Raw genomic sequence first — 21,685 nt, 5'->3', positions numbered from 1 at the left:
ATTCTCTCATTAATTGTTAACCAGTCAGAGTTGATTGCCACCCTCGGGAACAACTACTCTTCCAAGGGCATATAAACTCTGAGCCCACCGCCATGAATGGTCTTTGGTTTGAGTGAGTAACAGCCAAATGACCATCCTTTTATTAATAAATGTGTTGTCCTTATTAATAAAATGATTAAATTACCTAGAAATTATGTGTCTCAAACTTTTTAAAAGTCACAGTGGGGTGGGGGGGAGCAGCTAGGTGGCACAGTGGATAAAGCACCGGCCCTGGATTCAGGAGTACCTGAGTTCAAATCTGGCCTCAGACACTTGACGCTTACTAGCTGTGTGACCCTGGGCAAATCACTTAACCCCCATTGCCCCACCAAAAAAAAAGTCACATTGGGAACGTAGTATGGCCACTTATGGAGAATGACCTGTAATAAAAATCTACAGAGAAAGCCCCAAATGCTTTGCCATCTTATTGCTGTTGTTTCCAACCAAGATTGGTGCTCTAGAATTTATACTGCAATGGTTTAGATTTTTTCATTAACGTTTCATATTTTCTCTGCAGCAATGCTTTTATTCTGTGCGCATATTTGCTGGCCAGGACCCTTCCTATACCTGGGTTGGGTGGGTGACACCAGACTACCACTTATACAGTGAGAAGTTTGACTTGAATAAAAACTGCACAGTGACTGTGACTCTGGGAGATGAAAAAGGCCGGGTCCATGAAAGGTAATTGGGGCTCCCCTCAGAAGTCATGTGTCCATCACAGGCTTCTTCACAGTTCTCTTATCTTTTTGTTACTTATTCCCAGAAACTTTTTAGTTTATACCTTCTACTAAATTGAAACTGCTGATTTCAAGAGTTCAAGATATCCCTTCTCTGGGTGGTTTCTCTCTCAAAACCTTTCATTGAAACTTATGTACCCCAGTGGACCCACTGGCAGTCCCCTTTGAATGGAAGAATAAGATAAAGAATTGACATGCTCTTTCCAGAAGCAATTTGCTGATATTATTACAATTCCCCCAAAAAGACATGGAAATCAGCAGGCAGTAGAGTTATGAGTTCAGTAACTGGACAGGAGGTGATAGATTACAGATGCGTGATTGACCCTGAGTCTGGCTAGATATAATTGGCCCTTAACAATTAGAATAAAATAGCCTAGGTTAAGAATTCCCTTTTAAAGGATGCAGCAATAACTTGGCTAGGGTGAAGAACATGGTCTGGAGTGACCTACATATAATGGATCCTCAGCCATCAGAATAACACTACTTCAAGATGAATTTACCACTTAGTGCCTTTCTTAACTGGTGATGGTCCTCTACTGATAAAAATGAGGCTGGTCCTCAAGTAGCAGATGTAGTCTGTTACCAAGACCATGCTTAAAGCCTTTCCAGTGCTATAGATTCCACTGGCATAGCCTTCAAAAACTTGTCACAACAATCTTTAGGCCTTGAAATTGTCTCATTGGAGATTCAATTCTTTGGATACTAAAAGAGTTTTGGTCTTCAAGAGTTTCTTATTAAAATCTAAATATTTCTGAGAGGAATAGCGTCACACTGTTTACACTTTTTTGCTTAGCACTACTTCACAGCATTATGGAGGGAGAGAATACCAGCAAAAGAATTGGGAGAGTCTCCAAAGACAAATTATGTGTGCTATAGTTTTGCTTATTAAGGATAGATCTTAGAAAAATGTAGGTATGATTACTGGAATGTTCCATGCTTTATTAGCCTGAATACTAAAATGTTAGCCTGAACTCTTGTTTTTATATCATTATAACTCTGAGCATGTCCATAAACCTTGGTGTTTCACTTTTTTTATTTGTAAAATGTGAATGTCACCATCTACCCTATCTCATGGGCTTCTTGTGATGATAAATTGAATATCTAAAAATGGTTTCTTCAGGTAATGGTTGGTGAACCAACTTGTAAATTTCCACTTGTCTATACTTGTCTTATGTTTAGTGAACTGTGGTAAAGGATTGTTTTATTTAGAAAAATTCATTCAAGTTGATCAATTTTGGATATACATCTAAGATAATGTTACCTAAGGAATTATAATTTTTCATATTTGATTATTAGCTCCCAGAAGCTAGCCTTATAATTGTCTTTTTTTTCTTTTAAATTTTGGTTCCTAGTGTGAAACGCAGCAACTGCTACATGGTTTGGGGTGGAGACATAATTGCCAGTTCCCAGAGATCAAGTAGAAGTAATGTGGACCTAGAAATTGGCTGCCTCATTGACTTGGCCACAGGCATGATATCCTTCTCAGCCAATGGGAAAGAACTGGACACCTGCTACCAGGTATTGAAAGCTGAACAAAGTGGTAGGAAATAGTAGCCATATACATATGCTTTGTAAAGCATCTATGTTCTAGCTACATATCTCTTTTATATGACTGAAAATATTTTTAGTTGTAGTTGCTTCTTTATGGCACTGGAAGAAAGGCTTCTAGACTATTATCACTAGTGTTTGTCATATCTTGGAAAGCCTTGGTCTTTCCTAGAGTGTAGTTATACTTGAGAAGGAGGATGAAGTTGAAGTGATACAGTATATTACTATATACTCATTTTCTGTTTCTACTTAAATCTCAGTTCTTACTTTTCTGTCATCTGATTTCCATGTTAAAATTATTCTTTTCTATTTTCAGTAAGTACAGTTTCTAAAAGTAAGTAAAGAGTTAGGTAGCCTACAGATCAATTAAACAAAAGGAAAAAGACTGGGACTGAGCCATATTATCTCTAGTAGGAATTTAATCTTGCGACTGATGGGTGACAAGCTCTATTAAGACCTGCTGACTTTTTCTCAGTTTTATTCAGTCAGTGAATTTCACATCTTATGGGTATCAGTAAAGAAATTTGCAACATGTCAGGAAAGAAACGGAGAGATAAACATCTAAGAGACCCAGACATGGGACTGAACTATGATAAACTCTTGAAACTAGAATTGTACTTCAGTTCTCTTTCTAATTAGGGAGTGCCTTACATTGTTTGTTCCCTTGTTTCGGGCCTCAGTTTCCCCCTCCATAAAATAGAAAGATGTCCTCATTAACCACTTTAGTAATGCAAATCAACAACTAATGATATTGAATAGAAAGTTTATTACAGATTTTATGTTAAATAAATAAATCTTTCTTTGCGCCAGAAGTTTCAACTTGGAATCCTTTAATACTCAAGCCAAAAGAAATAAAACCCTCATTTTACAGAGAAGGAAACTGAAGCCCAGAGAGGGAAAGTGACTTTCCAGTGTTGGTATAACTAGTTATTTTCTAAGCCAGACTTTAACCTGGATTTTCTATCTCCCAATCCAGTTTTCCTTATGCTATTCTACTCTGCCTACCTTGTCTTCCATTATGGAAAAGGACTGTTAAAACAAAGAAACCTCTCTCTACTATCTATTGGTTTGGGTGATTAATTTACACTACTATACAGTAGTAGTTTAATGAAAGAGGAAATAGATTGCATATTAATGGACAGGCAATGAAAACCTTCTTGTAGTTGTGAATACATTGTCCTCTAGTAGTTAAACATAAAGGTTGCAAATCACTAATACTACTGACCAACCGAAACAAAGGTGAATAAATTTATTGAACACCTACTGCATACAGGACACCATAATAAACATAATACAGCATACCAAAAAAAAATCTAAGACAGAAGCTTTTCCCATAAGAAATTTGTCATTTAGTTGGGAAGAAAAAAATACACACACACACACACAAAGTAGACTTTGAAATGAGTCTTGAAGGATAAGTAGGATAAATAGATTATTATGGGAGAAAACTAAGAATAAAACCATTGTCTGAAAATATATTATTCTCCTTCTAGTTACCTAGAATTAAAGCTATAATATTTACTGGGAATTTTTGTTGGGGTTTTGTCCAGCCTGTATTTTCCTTTGGGGCTTTGCTTGTAGATGTTTTCAAGCTTCCCTGTCACCATAGTAGCTTTTTATGATCAGGCTCTTGCTCGTTGTTTGCTCATTTTTTCAGACAACTTATTGACTTTGGACTTTATGTTATGTTGAGTTCTGCTCATCTTGGGTGAGCAGGTGGGAATTTCTGACCTGATCATCTGTCTTTTATGTCCTTCTGCTGCTATCACAGCTCACGTGAGGGACCTTTAAGATTTTAGTGCTTCCAAAGTGATGTGGTACAGTGAGAGGTCTGTTCATTGCTCTCCTGGTTTTCACTCCACAAATTCTTGACCTGATTTGGGTCTGTTGGCTTGTATGTGATTGAGTTTCGATAGATTGCTGCCTGACTCAGTCAAAGTTAGCTTGCTGAGAGATTGGTCAGGTTCAGAGTAGCTTCCCCCTTGGTTTTGGTCTCCTGCGATGCTTTATTCCACTGCAGACTTACATGTGGAACTAAGGATGAGAAACAAGTCCTTATTCTGTTCTTTAGCTTAGAGCCACACAGCTATGTTTCCAAAACTTGTTTCTTGATCCTTATATAACTAGGATCCCTGTTCCCACTCCTCTCTAATCTGGAACGAGGACCCAGAACTGGGTAATGGGTGACAGAGCTGCCAGATGGCACCCATTCCTGTTCCCAAGTACTAGTACACTTTCTAACCAAGTGTTCAGTCCTCTTACTGTCCTAGGGCACTGGGCTACCCACCACTGCTGTTTCTACCATGGCCCCTTGCTGCTGCATTCTTCCAAGGTACAACTATTGCTGCTGCGCTGTACTCCTGGACAGCCCCTACCCTGGTGTCCAAAAAACTTTCCCTCTGACTTCCTATGCTACTCTAGGCTGAAAAAAATTACTAACTGTGACTTATTCTTGGCTTTCCCAATTAGAATTTGGTTTGGCACATTTTCTATGTTGACATCAGGGGTGTGGGCATATTGGGAGAGCTAGGCAAAAATGCCAGTTCTTATTCACTCATCTGGACACCACTCCAATCAAAAGCATTTTCTTTGACTCATTTCTTTACCTTGTCTCCATCATCTAGCCATTTTCTAGTTCATTTTCTAAGTTGATATTATATTTCTCTAATTTTGTATTTTCTAATGTTGTAATTCTGTAACTAATCCCCCATTTCTATTCCTTCTGCCATCGCCTAATTAGAATCTTCATTACCTCTGACCTATATTATTTCAAATATTTCTTTTCTTTTTCTTTTTTTTAGAGTTTATTTTTTATTCATTAATGCCTGAGTGACACATTGATTTATTATAACAACGTTAAATTTTAGATTTTCTTTTAGAAAAAAAATATGATCTTGAAGCTATCATATCAATTTCTTTTTTTCTGATAAAAGTATTTTATTTTTTTCCAGTTACATGTAAAAATAGTTCTCAACATTTGTTTATACAAGCTTTCCAATTTTGGATTTTTCTCCTTTCTCCCTCCCCCCTCCCCTAGACAGAAGGTAATCAGATATAGGTTTTATATATATACATAATAATATTAAACATATTTCTGCATTAGTCATGTTATAAAAGAAAAAGCAGAGCAATGAGGAAAAACCTCAAAATAGAAAAACAACAGCACCAAAAGCAAAAGAAATAGTATGGTTCAATCAGCATCTCTACTCTACAGTTCTTTTTTTTTCTGGATTTGGAGATCCCCTTCCATCATGGATCCCCTGGAAGTCTTCTGTACCATTTCATTGGTGAGAAGAATCTAGTCCATCACAGTAGATCAACATACAATGTTGATGATACTGTGTACAGTGTTCTTCTGGTTCTGCTCATCTCACTCATCATCAGTTCATGCAAGTCCATCCAGGTTTCTCTGAACTCCTCCTGCTCATTGTTTCTTACAGCACAATAGAATTCCATTACATTCATATACAACAACTTGTTCAGCCATTCCCCAATTGATGGGCAACCCTTCAACTTCCAATTCCTTGCCACCACAAAAAGAGCAGCTATAAATATTTTTGTACATGTGGGTCCTTTTCCCTTTTTTATGATCTCTCTGGGGAAAAGACCCAAAAGTGGTATTGCTGGGTCAAAGGGTATGCACAGCTTTATCGCCCTTTGGGCATAATTCCAGATTGCTCTCCAGAATGACTGGATCAGTTCACAGCTCCACCAATAATCCATTAGTGTTACAATTTTCCCACAGCTTCTCCAACATTCATTATTTTCCTTTTTTGTCATATTAGCCAATCTGATAGGTGTCAGGTGGTACCTCAGAGTTGTTTTAATTTGCATCTCTCTAATCATTAGAGATTTAGAGCATTTTTTCATATGGGAATAGATAGCTTTGGTTTCTTCATCAGAAAACTGCCTGTTCATATCCTTTGACCATTTCTCAATTGGGGAATGACTTGGATTCTTATAAATTTGATTTAATTCCCTATATATTTTAGAGATGAGGCCTTTATCAGAAGCACTGGCCTCAAAAATTGTTTCCCAGCTTTCTGCATCCCTTCTAATTTTGTATGTATTGCTTCTGTTTGTATAAAAACTTTTTAATTTAATGTAATCAGAATCATCCATTTTGCATTTCCTAATATTCTCTATCACTTGTTTGGTCATAAACTGTTCTCCTTTCCAAAGATCTGAAAGGTAGACTATTCCTTCCTCTCCTAATTTACCTACAGTATCACCTCTTATGTCTAAATCATGTACCGATTTTGACCTTATTTTAGTATAAGGTGTAAGATGTTGACGTCTATGCCTAATTTCTGCCATACTATCTTCCAGTTTTCCCAGCAGTTTTTCTCAAATACCAGATTCCTATCCCAGAAGCTGGAGTCTTTGGGTTTATCAAACACTGCATTACTAATGTCATTTGCTACTGTGTCTCCTGTGCCTAGCCTATTCCATTGATCCTCCACTCTGTTTCTTAGCCAGTACCAGATAGTTTTGATGACTGCTGCTTTATAGTAAAGCTCCAGATTTAGTACAGCTAACCCACCTTCCTGTGCATTTTTTTGCATTATTTCCCTTGATATTCTTGAATTTTTGTTTTTCCAGATGAATTTTGTTATTATTTTTTCTAGCTCTATAAAATAATTTTTAGGTAGTCTGATTGGTATGGCACTGAATAGGGAAATTAATTTAGGTAGAATTGTCATTTTTACTATATTAGCTCTGCCTATCCATGAGCAATTGATATCTTTCCAATTGTTTAGATCTGATTTGATTTGTGTGAAAAGTGTTTGGTTATTGTGTTCATAGAGTTCCTGGGTTTGTCTTGGCAAGTAGACTCCTAAGTATTTTATATTATCTACTGTTGCTTTAAATGGAATTTCTCTTTCTATCTCTTGCTGCTGGACTTTGTTGGTCATATATAGAAATGCTGACAATTTATGTGGATTTATTTTATATCCTGCTACTTTGCTAAAGTTGTTAATTGTTTGAAGTAATTTTTGAGTTGATTCTCTAGGATTCTCTAGGTATACCTTCATATCATCTGCAAAGAGTGATAGTTTTGTTTCCTCCTTGCCTTTTCTGATTCCTTTAGTTCCTTTTTCTTCTCTGATTGCTAATGCTAACATTTCTAGTACAATTTTGAATAATAGAGGTGATAATGGACATCCCTGTTTCACCCCTGATCTTATTGGGAAGGCCTCTAACTTAATCTCCATTACATATAATGCTTGCAGATTGTTTTAGGTAGATACTGTTTTAAGGAAAAGCTCCACCCATTCCTAAGCTCTCTAGTGTTTTTATTAGAAATGGGTGCTGTATTTTGTCAAAAGCTTTCTCTGCAACTGTTGAGATAATCATATGATTTTGATAAGTTTTCTTATTGATGTGGGTGATTATGTTGATAGTTTTCCTAATGTTGAACTAGCCCTGCATTCCTGGTATAAATCCCACCTCGTCATTGTGTATTATCCTGGTGATCACTTGCTGTAATCTACTTACTAATATCTTGTTTAAGATTTTAGCATCAATATTTATTAGGGAAATTGGTCTATAATTTTCTTTCTCTGTTTTTGTTCTGCCTGGTTTTGGTATCACCACCATATTTGTGTCATAAAACGAATTTGGTAGAACTCCTTCTTCACCTATTTTTCCAAATAATTTGTATAATATTGGAATTAATTGTTCTTTAAATGTTTGGTAGAATTCACCCGTATACCCATCTGGCCCTAGGGATTTTTTCTTAGAGAGTTCAATTTGTTTTTCTAATATGGGATTATTTAAGGATTTTATTTCCTCTTCAGTTAACCAGGGCAGTTTGAATTTTTGTAAATATTTATCCATTTCATTTAGATTGTCAAATTTATTGGCATACAGTTGGGCAAAATAATTCCTAATTATTGATTTAATTTCCACTTTATTGGTGGTAACATCACCCCTTTCATTTTTGATACTGGTAATTTGGTTTTCTTCTTTCTTTTTTTAAATCAAATTAACCAATGTTTTATCTATTTTATTGGTTTTTTCATAAAACCAGCTCTTAGTTTTATTGATTAATTCTATAGTTTTCTTGCTTTCAATTTTATTAATTTCTCCTTTAATTTTCAGGATGTCTAGTTTAGTATCTAATTGGGGATTTCTACTTTGTTCTTTTTCTAGCTTTTTAAGTTGCATGCCCAATTCATTGATCTCCTCTTTCTCCTTTTTATTCATGTAAGCAGTTAGAGCTATAAATTTTCCCCTAAGCACTGTTTTGGCTGCATCCCATAGATTTTGGTATGTTGTCTCATTATTGTCATTCTCGTGGATAAAATTATAGATTATTTCTATGATTTGTTGTTTGACCCATTCATTCTTTAGAATGAAATTATTTAGTTTCCAATTGATTTTCAGTCTACTTTTCCATGGCTCTTTGTTACATGCAATTTTATTTCATCATGATCTGAGAAGGATGCATTTACTATTTCTGCCTTTCTACATTTGACTATGATGTTTTTGTGCCCTAATACATGATCAGTTTTTGAAAATGTGCCATGTACTGCTGAGAAGAAGGTATATTCCTTTCTATCCCCATTCAGTTTTCTCTAGACATCTATCATGTTTAACTTTTCTAGTATTCTATTCACCTCTTTCACTTCTTTCTTATTTATTTTTTGGCTAGATTTATCTAATTCTGAGAGGGGGAGATTCAGATCCCCCACTAGTATAGTATTACTGTCTAATTCCTCTTGTAACTCATTTAACTTCTCTAAGAATTTGGATGCTATACCACTTGGCACATACATATTTAATATTGATATTGCTTCCTTATCTATAGTGCCTTTTAGCAAGATGTAGTTTCCTTCCTTATCTCTTTTAATGAGATCTATTTTTCGCCTGTGTTTTATCTGAGATAAGGATTGCGACCCCTGCTTTTTTTACTTTAACTGAGGCATAATATATTCTGCTCTAGCCTTTTACCTTTACTCTGTGTGTATCTCTCTGCTTCGAATGTGTTTCTTGTAAACAGCATATTGTAGGATTCTGGTTTTTAATCCACTCTGCAATTCACTTCCATTTTATAGCAGAGTTCATTCCATTCACATTCACAGTTATTATTACTGTCTATTCCCCTTCATTCTATTTACCCCCTTTGTACTTCCCCTGCTTCTTTCACCCTATTTCTCCTCACCAACGTTTTGCTTCTTATCCCTGCCTCCCCCAATCTGCCCTCCCTTTTTATCACCCTGTCCTGTTTCTTTGCCCTTTTCTCCCTTGCTTTTTCCTTCCCTTCTATCAGTCCCCTCCACTTCCCCTTCCCCTTTTATTTCCCTAAAGAATAAACTGGGTGAGGCTAGGTGGAGCAGTGGATAAAGCACCGGCCCTGGATTCAGGAGTACCTGAGTTCAAATCCGGCCTCAGACACTTGACACTTACTAGCTGTGTGACCCTGGGCAAGTCACTTAACCCCCATTGCCCTGCACAAAAAAAAAAAAAAAAGAATAAACTAAGTTTCTTTATCCAAATGAACGTATATGTTATTCCCTCTGAATCAAATCTTATGAGAGTATGCTTGAAACAATGTTTACCCCTCCCTTCTTTCCCTCTATTGTAATAGGGTTTTTTTTCACCTCTTCATATGATGTAATTCACCCCATTCCACCTCCCCTTTCCTCTTCTCCATATAAGCTCCCTTTTTATCCCCTTAATTTCCTTTATGTCGTCACATCAAAGACAATTTATATTTATACCCTCTGTGTATAATCGCTCTGTCTGCCTAAATACATTTACAAATCTCAAGAGTTATGAGTATTATCTTCCCATGTAGAGATGTAAACAGTTTAACCTAATTTAGTAACTTTTTTTTCCCTCTGTTTACCTTTTTAAAACTTCTCTTGAGTCTTGTATGTTAAGATTGAATTTTCTATTCACTTCTGGTCTTTTCCTCAGGAAACCTTGAAAGTCCCCAGTGTCATTGAATGTCCATCTTTTTCCCTGAAAGAGAATGCCCAGTTTTGCTGGGTAATAGATTCTTGACTGCAATCCAAGCTCCTTTGCCTTCCAGAATATCATATTCCAAGCCTTGCGATCTTTTAATGCTGAAGCTGCTAGGTCCTGAGCAATCCTGACCGTGGCTCCATGATATTTAAATTTTAATTGCTTCTTTCTGGCTGCTTGGAGTATTTTCTCCTTCACCTGATAATTCTGGAATTTGGCTACAATATTCCTTGGAGTTTTCCTTTTGGGCTCTCTTTCAGGAGGTGTTTGGTGGATTCTTTCAATGACAATTTTATCCTCTGATTCTATAGTATCAGGGCAGTTCTCCTTAATAATTTCCTGGAATATATTGTCTAGACTCTTTTTTTTTGATCATGGCTTTCAGGCAGCCCAATGCTTTTCAAATTGTCTCTCCTGGATCTGCCCTTACCACTTACTGGCTTTGGGAAAATAACCTCACCTATCTACACCTAAGTTTCCTCACTTATAAAATGAAAGGGTTGGACTAAATGTCGTCTAAAAGCTATTCCAACTCTAAAATTATGCAGTCCTTTGAGTATGACCAAAACTGTCCCAGAGATTCAGAGATTTCTAATAAACTGCCTTAACAGGTTGAATAGGAGCAAATTGGGCAAAAGGCCCAAATGAAAAGGTTTTTATGCCTCTAAAGATTATAGCTGCTTCAAGGAATAGCTGTGGATGTCAAAATGGACATTTTTTAAAATTTTCCTTTTCTTTTAGTCTCTGGCACTAATTCCTTTGTGACATATAAGTGTTAATTTTCCTTCTCTCTATATTTCCCTTTTTTCCTCTATGGTGATTGTTGGTACTAACCTTCCAAGGCAGTCACATCCATTTCTTTCTTTCTTTCTTTCTTTCTTTCTTTATTTCTTTCTTTCTTTCTTTTTTTTTGGTGAGGTAATTGGGGTTAATTGATTTGCCCAGGGTCACACAGCTAGTAAGTGTCAAGTGTCTGAGGTCAAATTTGAACTCAGGTCCTCCTGAATCCAGGGCCGGTGCTCTATCCACTATGCCACCTAGCTGCCCCCACATCCATTTCTAATATTAAGTCTTATTAGTTCTTTTCATTTGTCTCATTCATGACCTTACCTCTGAAGAGTAATTCTGTAATGGTGGAAAAATCTGGGCCTTTGTGCTATTTTGAAATAAAAGATAAGGGCTCTCCCATCCTGTGTGCAGTGGGATCGTGACAGTAGGATGATTGTTATTCCAACTCTGTAACCATTTTCATTTTTCAATTATCTAAGGAGAAGAGGGGGAACAATATTTATACACTTTTTTTTATTCTCAAAGAGCTCATGTCCAAAATAATGAGGGAATGATTCTTTCTCATCATAACTCTAGACCTCCCCATTAAACACTGCCATTCAATTTGCAAACCTTTTTTTCTCAATTTAATAATGTAATCATCTGAAAAATGAAAAATAAAAGATCTTTTCAATAAAGATATTAATTGCCACCACCACTACACAGAGAAGAGAGCTACAACGAAAAATAGAGATTTATGAGGGCAGTTAATTTCAGTCTAGTCTCGCCTCTGTGTTCTGACCTTCACATCAGATTAGAAATAAAATGTCAATTATTAGTTCAAGGGAAAAACATCAGCCATCAGTGAGACATCTTAACAATTGAAGACAGAAGGAATTGTGGGAAGATGGTAGGTATCCTATTAGGACGCATAGGAGTCCAGATCTCCTATAAAACCCCCATGCAGCTCTAAAAATGGACCAAAACAAACAAAGGAAAAACAAACAGAAAGAGCCAGCTATAAACTCCTTCGAATCCCATTACTGCAGAAAAAGCCAGAATCCTGAAAAAGCATGAAGAGACAAGATAGAGTAGGGTAGAAGACACAGTGAAACAACTTGGTCTTACAGTAGGAGAGAGGGTAAATGCAACTATACCAAGTCGGGTGTAGGGTGATCCAGGGATCCCATAAATGGCAGGATACAAGGACAGACAAGTTCCTAACTTTAGGTAAAACAAGCCCTAAGCAACACTCACCACAAAGTAACCCAAAGACTCCATCTGTGGCAGGAGATAGGGCCAGACTACCATCCCAGGGAGCCTACACCTGACTAAGAATCCAGCCATCTGTGACTGAACTATAGCACCAAAAACAAACGAACAAACAAAAATAAAACAAAACCAAAACAAATAAGCAAAAAAAACCAAAACAGATGATTCCTTCAGAAGGTATGGTCTCATCTTAGCTATGGAGCTCAATATCAAGTAGGATCTCTCAACACCACCCAGGAATACTGGAATAATTAATGTTTGACTTAAATACAAATCCAAGATCCAGAAACTAAGGCTGGAAATTTGAATAAAAAGAAGAAAACACCAAGTTCCCAAGTCAGTAAGCATTTATGAAGTACCTACTATGTACTAGACACTGTGTTAACTGCTAGGGATACAAAGAAAGACAGAAAATAGCTCATAGTATAATGGAGGAAGGGGACAATATGTAAACATCTATGTGTGAACAAGATATATTCAGAATCAATTGGAGATAATCTTAGAGAGAGCAACACCATGAAGAAATATCTTGGACAAGTATAATCCTAAGGGATAAAACCAGGAAAAAAGAGTAATTCTACCAAAAAAAAATCTAAGTAAAGACTCTGAGAAAATAATGTTCTGGCCACAAGAATTATAAGAGTACTTAGAATAAAAAGAAAAGAGATACAAAATTGAATACCTAAGTAGTAAACAGTGGTAAACCTTGCTAGAATGTGTCATTCAGAAAATAATGAATCCATGAAACTGCAAGAAATATAAAAATGAAATTTAAAATTGAAGAAAAAAAGAAAATTCAAACTATATGTTATAAAAAATAATGAACCTGGAACAGATCAGAGAAAGACAAAATAACACTCATCAGATCACTTGATAATCATGAACAAAGCAGGGAAAGGCTTGGATACCATAATTCAAGAAATCACTTTTCTTCATTACCAAGATATCTTAGAACCTCTGGCCATCTTGCCCAAAAAAATGAAAACTCCCAAGAAAATCATAGCCAAAATCTAGAATTTCAAGTTCAGAGAAAAAATATTTGTAGTAGAGAAGGAAAAGAAGGAGAATTATTATCATTATTATTAAAGTGCTAAGGAGCCACACTCAGAATCATACAAGAATTGGCAGCTGGAATTGCAAAGAAGAGGAAGGCTCAGGAAAATTATATTCTAAAAAGCAAAAGAGAAATTCTTACAACCAAGAACAACGTATCTGGAAAAAGTGAGTATATAATCTTATAGGAGAAAAAAATGAACCTTTAACGAAATAAATGGTTTCCAAGAATTCTTGTTGGAAAGGTCAGAACTGAGTAGATATTTTGAAATGGACATACAGGAATCAAGAGAAACAGAAAAGTATTCATATTTTATTAGTAGAAATGGACTATATGGAGGTAAATTGTTTACAGGCAAATGAGGAGGAAGAAAAAAGCGTCCTCTCAGAAGATTAATACATACATACACACACACATAGTGTATATGTGTGTATATATGTATATATTTATGTATATATGCATAGATATATATACACGTGTGTATGTATATATGTGTGTATACATAAACTGTCAGAAAGTTAAATAAGAAAAGTAGAGAGCCAAGGGTTAGGTTTATTTTTTTATGTTCTATTTAAAGAAGGAAGGGTGAGGTAAAGAAGGAAGGGTCAGGGAAAGGAATTAGTTTCAATCTTGTGTAATAGGGATCCTTGAGCTAAAAAGTGTATGAACATGGAAGAATTGAAAGGATTGAAGGTTGGAAAAAATGAGCATCCTGTGAATCTCACTTTATTCTGATACAAAGGAGAGTTAAACACAGTAAACACTACCATCATCACCATCACCATCACAGCCACCACCAGCAGCACATCCACTAACATTTATCTAGAGCACTTAAAAATTTTATCTCATTTTTATCTACAACAACCCTGGGATCTAGAGGCTATTGTTATCACTATTTTATATATGAAGAAAGGGGCTAGGAGAGATTAAATTACTTGCCCAGGTTACATAGGGAAGGGGAAAGGGAATAAACATTTATATAGCACTTACCACGTGCCAGGTACTGTGCTAAGCACTTTTAGAAATATTGTCTCATTTGATACTTACAACAAACCTTTAGGGTAGGTGCTATTTACAGTTGAGGAAACCGAGGCAAGTAAGTGTCTTGCCCAGGATCACACAACTAGTAACACAAATAGTAAGAGTCTAATGCTGGATTTGAATCCAAGTCTTCCTGATTCCAGGCTTAGTGCACTATTCAGTGAAATACCATCTGACTACCATGGTATAGAAACACATTAAAGCCAATAAGAAAATAGGCAAGGCTAGGTAGAAGTAAAAGAGGAGTTTAAGAGACAGACATTAGAAGTGAGAGGTATAGTCATAAAATAAAACACAGTCTGGAGTTGGGTAGGAAGAATAAGAATTGAAGATTAAAAGTACAAAAGAGTAATAATCTATGATCAGCACAGGGCAATGAAATGGAAACATTGCATGATATCTAGATTACAAGTATTATACAAACTCCTATTTGTATGTCTTTTTTGCAAAGAGGGAATTGAGGAAAAGAGAAGAAAATCTAAGAGGACAGAGAAGAAGAGGGAAATACCATGAATGTCAATGGGTAGAACTCTCCCATTAAAAGGAAGAGACTAGCAGAAGTCAGAATCCAACAATATGTTGTTACAAGAAAGATTTGAATCATAAAGTCACATCACATTTTGTATATGTTTTCATTACGTTTATATAGCACATAGATAACAAATTGGCATCAATACATATGTGTACCAAACAGAATACTATGTAATTACTTACACAAAACTATAAAATATTTAAATTAACAAAAGAAAAACAGAATATTTATATAAACTCCTTTTTAAAAATAGAAATGAACTAGAAATTAAAGGATTCCCACTTCTTCATGAATGCATAAGCAAATTATGGTATATGAATATTATTTCCCCATAAACACTGACAGAGATAAACCTGGAAAAACTTGTATATACTGATGTAGTGTGAGATGAATAGAACCAGGAGAATAATTTGGCAGCATCATTAAAGAGAAAAATAACTTTGAAATACTTAAGAAGTCTCATGAATGCAATGACCAATTTCAGTTCCTGAAAAATAGTTATGAAATATATCATCCAGGCCTTGACAGAAAGTTTATGCACTCAAGATGTAGAATAAGACATCACTTTTCAAATACAGGCAATGTGGGAATTCATTTTGCTTGACTATACATATCTGTCACAAGACTTGTTTTCTTTTCTTTTCTCCAATAGAGGTGGGTGTGTGGCAAAGGTTGAGGCAGGATTAGGCTAGGGTAGTAGAAAGAAAATAGAGAAAAGAGGGTTCTTGAGGCATCTTTTTTTAATTAAAAAAAAAAACAAATAGAAGCCCAGAAAAAAGACTGAACAGTTTTGAAAACCACAGGTCAAACATACCCTTAAAAAGAAAAGCAAACTATATATAATAGAGATCTTCAGTTTCACATGTAATCTTTTTTGTTGTTGTTCTGGTATGCATATAGTAATGCCCATTTTATTTTTTGTTAATCAAATTCAGAAAAAATATATTTTTAAAAATTCAAGGCAAAATCAACTCATAGATTATTAAAAGAAGCCAATTTAATTTCCCCCCTCTTCATTGAACAGTGCCTCTTAATGAGTACATACTTTATGTTTCCAATATTGTTTTAGTTATTGAGGGAAATCAATGTATCATTGTATCATTCAACCTGCTGGGATATACCCTGAAGTATGAAAGCAGAACTATTTTAGAAACCTATTCTATAAGTTTAAAGAACATTGATTCCCTTTGAGTGGATTTGTGAGAAGTTGTACAGTTTGGTCAGATTGCTATGGGTTTCCTTGCTGTGATGCTAATGAATTTACAAGTGACAGCTCTTCAATATACGTGAAAAACAAGCTCTAGGTAAATTTTTATATAATGAAACAGGCATATAAGTAGATTTGGTAGAGCTGTGAATTGGTATAGCAATTCCTGAAAACAACTTGGAATTATGCCGCCAAAGTTACTGAATTGTCCATACCCTAGGACTCAGCAATGTCACTGTTACTTATATTTCTTCCTCAAAGAAATCAAAGAAAAGAAGAAAATTACCCATATATAATATTTTAGCAACTCTTTTTGTGGTGGCAAAGAATTGGAGACCAAGGGGGGTTGCTGATCAGTTGAATAAAAACTGAACAAATTAGGGGCAGCTAGGTGGCGCAGTGGGTAGAGCACCGACCCTGGAGTCAGGAGTACCTGAGTTCAAATCCAGCCTCAGACACTTAACACTTACTGGCTGTGTGACCCTGGGCAAGTCACTTAACCCCAATTGCCTCACTTAAAAAAAAAAACTGAACAAATTATCATATACAAATACATTGGAATGCTATTGTACCTTAAATAATTAAATGGATGAATTGAGAGAAACTTGGGAAGACATATGAACTGATGCAAAGTAAAGTGAGCAAAAACAGAAGTAAATTTTTGCAATATCAACATTGTTTAAAGTGAGCACCTTTGAAAGACTTGAGAATTCTGATCAACATAATAACCACTCACAAATTTGGAGAACTTACAATAAAGACCACTACCTACCACCTAAAAGAAAAGTGATCAACACAGAGTGCAAAATGGTATAGTTTTCAACATGGTCAGTCTCAGAATCTGTTTTGCTTGACTAGATCTATTTGTTACAAAAATTTGGGTTTTTTTCTCTACTGGGGGAGGAGAAGGTAAGAGAGAAAGAAAATAGAGGCTTATTAATTTCAAAAGTCTAATTTTAAAAATATATAAAGCCTAGCCGTTAGATGTATGTATCTATCATTCCCTTTTAGATTGACATCAGAATCTGCCATACCTGCTATTGATTTTGGTAATCTTGCAAAGCTCATTCTTCTTAAGCCTCAGGCTAACCAGAAGCCCAAATGAAAAAAAAAATTTTCAGAATTGGAAACAACCTGAAATACATCTAGTCCAAAAGGAATTGCCTCTACAATATCCCCAATAAAAGGTCATCCAGTCTCTGCCTAAAGGTCTTCCAACACAGTTCATCCCAGTTTCAACAGTTCTTATTCTCTGGAAGCTTTTCCTTATAGCAAGGTAAAATCTGCCTACCTGTACTTTCCATATATTGCTCCTAGTTTTACAAAAATATTTCTTATTCCACTTGGATAATTTGAACCTCTTCAAATAATTGTTTTCAATTAAGTTTAATTGAACAAACATTTAATTAATATTTACTGTGTATGAGGCAATGTGCTAGGTATTAGAATTATAAGGGTAAAATTGAAAATAACATTTGCCTTCAAAGAGCTTACATTCTACTTGAAGACATCTATAGTATCCCCCAAATCTTCCTTTTGCCAAGCTAAGAATATCCAATACTTTCCTTCAACTATTCCTCCTTTTGCATGATTTCCAATCACCTCAAAAATCTTGGATCTTCTTCTCAGTACTTGTTCTACCTTGTTAATATCATTCTTGAAAAGTGTTATACAGAGTTGAATAAAAGACTCCAGATGTGATGTTGAACTTGCAGCCAACTAAAAGCCCCATGTCTTTTTCATACATTTTGTCTATCCACATCTTTTAATATGCATTAATTTTAGCCCAGATTTTATAGTTATTGTATTTAATATCATCTTTTAAATTTGGCCCATCATTTGCACCTGTTAAGATTCTTTTAAATTCCAATTTTGTCATCTACTATAATAGCTAGCTTCACCAACTTCATCTTATTTAATTTTTTTGTTTTTTTTTTTTAATGAGGCAATTGAGGTTAATTGACTTGCCCAGGGTCACACAGCTAGTAAGTGTTAAGTGTCTGAGGCCGGATTTGAACTCAGGTACTCCTGACTCCAGGGCTGGTGCTCTATCCACTGCGCCACCTAGCTGCCCCACTTCATGTTATCTAAAAAATCTGATAACTGTCATCTGTGCCTTTATTCAGTTATTGATCAAAGTGTTTAATGAGCCTCAGGGCAGCTAGCTGGAGTCTCCTACAGACTTTTCTCCATACTGACATCAATCTATTAAAGATTCTCAGAGTTGGAAGGACTCTCAGGAGCCATCTAGACCAATCTTCAAATAAATAGGAATCTCTATGTTTAGTACATTGGATGTTTTCTAATAAGTATTAGAGTAAGTTTTTTTGTTTTTGTTTTTGTTTTTTTGGTGAGGCAATTTGGTGACACAGCTAGTAAGTGTCAAGTGTCTGAGGCCAGATTTGAACTCAGGTCCTCCTGAATCCAGGGCCAGTGCTCTATCCACTGCGCCACCTAGCTGCCCATAAAATAAGTTTTAATAAGAGTAATAGGACCCCCAAAAAGAGTAATAGGATAATAATAATGGAATAACAATAGTTTTAGAATATATTGGAAAAATAGCAAGTTCATTTGCCTACAGTTTTAAGACTTAATATATTCTTCCTGATTATCAAAATGGTCCTCTTTCCCATCCCAATTTCACATTATGGATGATGCTAAAGTCTAGCAAAAGAAATATTGCTAGTAGGAGAACTAGACTAGGAAAGGGTTGTATTCCTTAGTATAACACCAGAAATAATTTTTCCACCCATTCTGTACTCTCCAAATTAATTTAGTTACCCCAAATATTCTGTTTTTTATACAGTTGCCTCACTTTTTATGGTAGTTATATGCCTAAGAAGTTATAAATCAAATGGGAAATGTGACAAAATAACTGGCCTGTGTTCTAGCCCAGGTCTGCTAGTGACTAACCATGTTACTATAAGCAAGTTACTTAACTCGTATTTTACTTAAAGGGATAGTAATAGTGTGTGAACCTTAGCAATTAGTCCCACCCCCTTATTTTACAGAGGAATGAAGGAACTAAGAGAAGTTGGACGTCTTTGGCTCACTGGCCCATTTGTTGTTCCTCACTCTGAACATTTAATCTTCCATCTCTGTGCTGAGCACTCTGCAAAAAAGAGGAAAAAGAAAAATAGTCTATGATTTCAAGGAACTTCATTCTCCTGGGATGGATTTTAGGGGTACAGTATTTACACAGATAATTTGAGGAGGACAGAGTGCTTATATGTAGGTGAATTTTAGACGTGGGAAAGTCTGCCAGTGGCAGAGAGGCAAGAGATGGAATTCTGAGTAAGGAAGTGTGACTGCAATCTAGATTGTAAGAAAGAGAATAATGTGAGTTAAAATTCTAAAAAACTAAGCTGGAGCCAGAATGTAAAATGGCTTTTGGCATAATTTTGTTTCTAGATAATAGCCACTGAAGATTTTTATAGCTGTTTGTTGGATAGTTTAAAGGGGGGGGGGAACACCCTAGAAGTTGATGAAGAGGCTGTTATAATTGTCTGAAGAAGAGATGATGAAGGCCTACACTAGGGTAGTGATTCTAGGAGTAAAGAAAAAGATAGTTGTGAGAATTGATAAGACAGCAAGCAGTTGTTAGGCATGGTCCAGCTTCAAGCCAAGGAAAAAGCTGAAATGACATATCAGGAACTCTTCTAACCCTTAGTCTTCCATTATTCTCTAACTGCTGTCAAAATTTTAATTTTCCCCCCTAGGTTGAGCCCAACACCAAAGTGTTTCCAGCTGTTTTCCTGCAGCCCACAAGCACTTCTTTGATTCAGTTTGAACTTGGCAAGTTGAAGGTATTTATTTATCTCTTCCTTCCTAGGAATTAAAAGTGAACTTATGGGGGCAGCTAGATGGCACAGTGGATAGAGCATTGGCCCTGGATTCAGGAGTTCCTGAGTTCAAATCCAGCCTCAGACACTTGACACTTACTAGCTGTGTGACCCTGGGCAAGTCACTTAACCCCAATTGTCTCACAAAAAAACAAAACAAAAGTGAACCTATGGTTAACAGGAAGGAACATTGGTCATATAGTGAGAAGTCAGATGTCACCTTGGGGACTCAGAAACCTCCAGCACCACCCTCTTTATTCTCTCTTTTGACTTCAAAGTGGCCCTTATAAATCAGTTTTGAAACTTTTCTTATGACTTTCTCCTCCTGTGGTCCTGTAGGATATTCTGAGGATTAATTAATACTCTTATAATCCCTTTTGAAAGGTCTTAAGTAAATTGAAGTTGGGAAACTCCTCAGAGGTCCTTTCAGTATTATCCAATTTTTCATTTAGTTTATAAAAATCATATTGCCTACCTTTGGGCTGGGCTCACTGTCTAATAATTGAGAAGTTCCCCAAGGCATATGTGTTCTTTTTTCTTATTTTTCTCTATCTTGTTCCAGAATGCAATGCCCCTATCAGCAGCAATATTTAAGAGTGAAGAGAAGAATCTTGTTCCCCAGTGTCCCCCTCGACTGGATGTCCAGACCATACAGCCTGTACTCTGGAGCCGTATGCCTAACAGCTTCCTGAAGATAGAAATGGAAAGGGTGAGCGAACGCCATGGCTGGATGGTGCAGTGCCTGGAGCCACTGCAGATGATGGCCCTCTACATCCCTGAGGAGAACAGGTATTGGGTAAAAGAGAAGAGGGGTAGGCCTAGGAAGCTAAAGTGAGGAAACTCTAGGACACTCTCATATCTCTTCCTCTAGGTTTCATACCTGGATGGTGGTCAGCATTGGGACAGGCCAGGCCAGAAGACCTCAGGACTGAATTTGGTTAGGTAGGAGCAAGCTGACAGATAATATGAGAGCTAGTCAAGCATTTTCTTCATTTGTAAAATGTAGGGGTTGAACTTCTAAGGTCCTTTCCAGTTCTAGAGCTATGATATTATGAATTGAAGCCAGAAGGCTTCTTAATATTAGGGTGAAAGTAAGTTTTCAAGATTCAGACGTATTGGAATTCTACAGGTTGTATAAAGATAGGGATCCTGTAGAAAATGCCTATTATGAGTACAGGTAGGCAAGCAGAGACCAAAGTCTAACAAGTTCCACAGAAAACAAAAAGGAACGATTAAATTATTAGTAATAATACTAATGAATAGGGTGGTGGCCTTTGATCAAAGACTGCTCCATTATCTGGTTTTATGTTCCCTGAAGTGCATGGGTATATTCATATTTGAACAGACAGAGCCCTGCAAGTATCAGTAGATCCTGATGCTAGCAGAAATGGAGTGCTATGTCTTCCCAAATAGTTCATACAACAAAGATAAAGAGCTAGTATTAGTCGGATATTTAAAATGTAAGGAGCAATTTAGAGCCATGTAATTTTCATTCTTTATTTGAATGTTTCAGAATATTCTTGTTTTGATAGAGTAGAATCTAACACTTTACCACACGGCACAATAAATATAGTGTTATACTTAAAATAAAGAAAAATCTAGATTCAGATCCTCACTCAGACTTGCCAATTGTGTAACCTTGAATAAGTTAATCATTCTCTGAACTTGTTT

General features: G+C 36.0%; 1 protein-coding gene across 1 annotated transcript in view; it reads left to right on the top strand.

Moving 5' to 3' along the window:
• The window catches only part of RYR3 (ryanodine receptor 3), a 681,173-nt gene that overhangs the window by 434,323 nt on the left and 225,165 nt on the right, over positions 1–21,685 (top strand). Inside the window, exons 31-34 of the mRNA XM_043982013.1 lie at positions 557–720; positions 2,129–2,294; positions 19,892–19,978; positions 20,577–20,803. Of these exons, the coding sequence (XP_043837948.1) occupies positions 557–720; positions 2,129–2,294; positions 19,892–19,978; positions 20,577–20,803 (644 nt within the window). The remainder of the gene's footprint in view (positions 1–556; positions 721–2,128; positions 2,295–19,891; positions 19,979–20,576; positions 20,804–21,685) is intronic.

The sequence above is a fragment of the Dromiciops gliroides genome, chromosome 2 (genome assembly GCF_019393635.1).
Source record: "Dromiciops gliroides isolate mDroGli1 chromosome 2, mDroGli1.pri, whole genome shotgun sequence".
Classification (NCBI taxonomy): domain Eukaryota; kingdom Metazoa; phylum Chordata; class Mammalia; order Microbiotheria; family Microbiotheriidae; genus Dromiciops; species Dromiciops gliroides.
The sequence above is the reverse complement of the archived record's forward strand: the minus strand, read 5'-3'. Positions and strand labels throughout refer to the sequence as shown.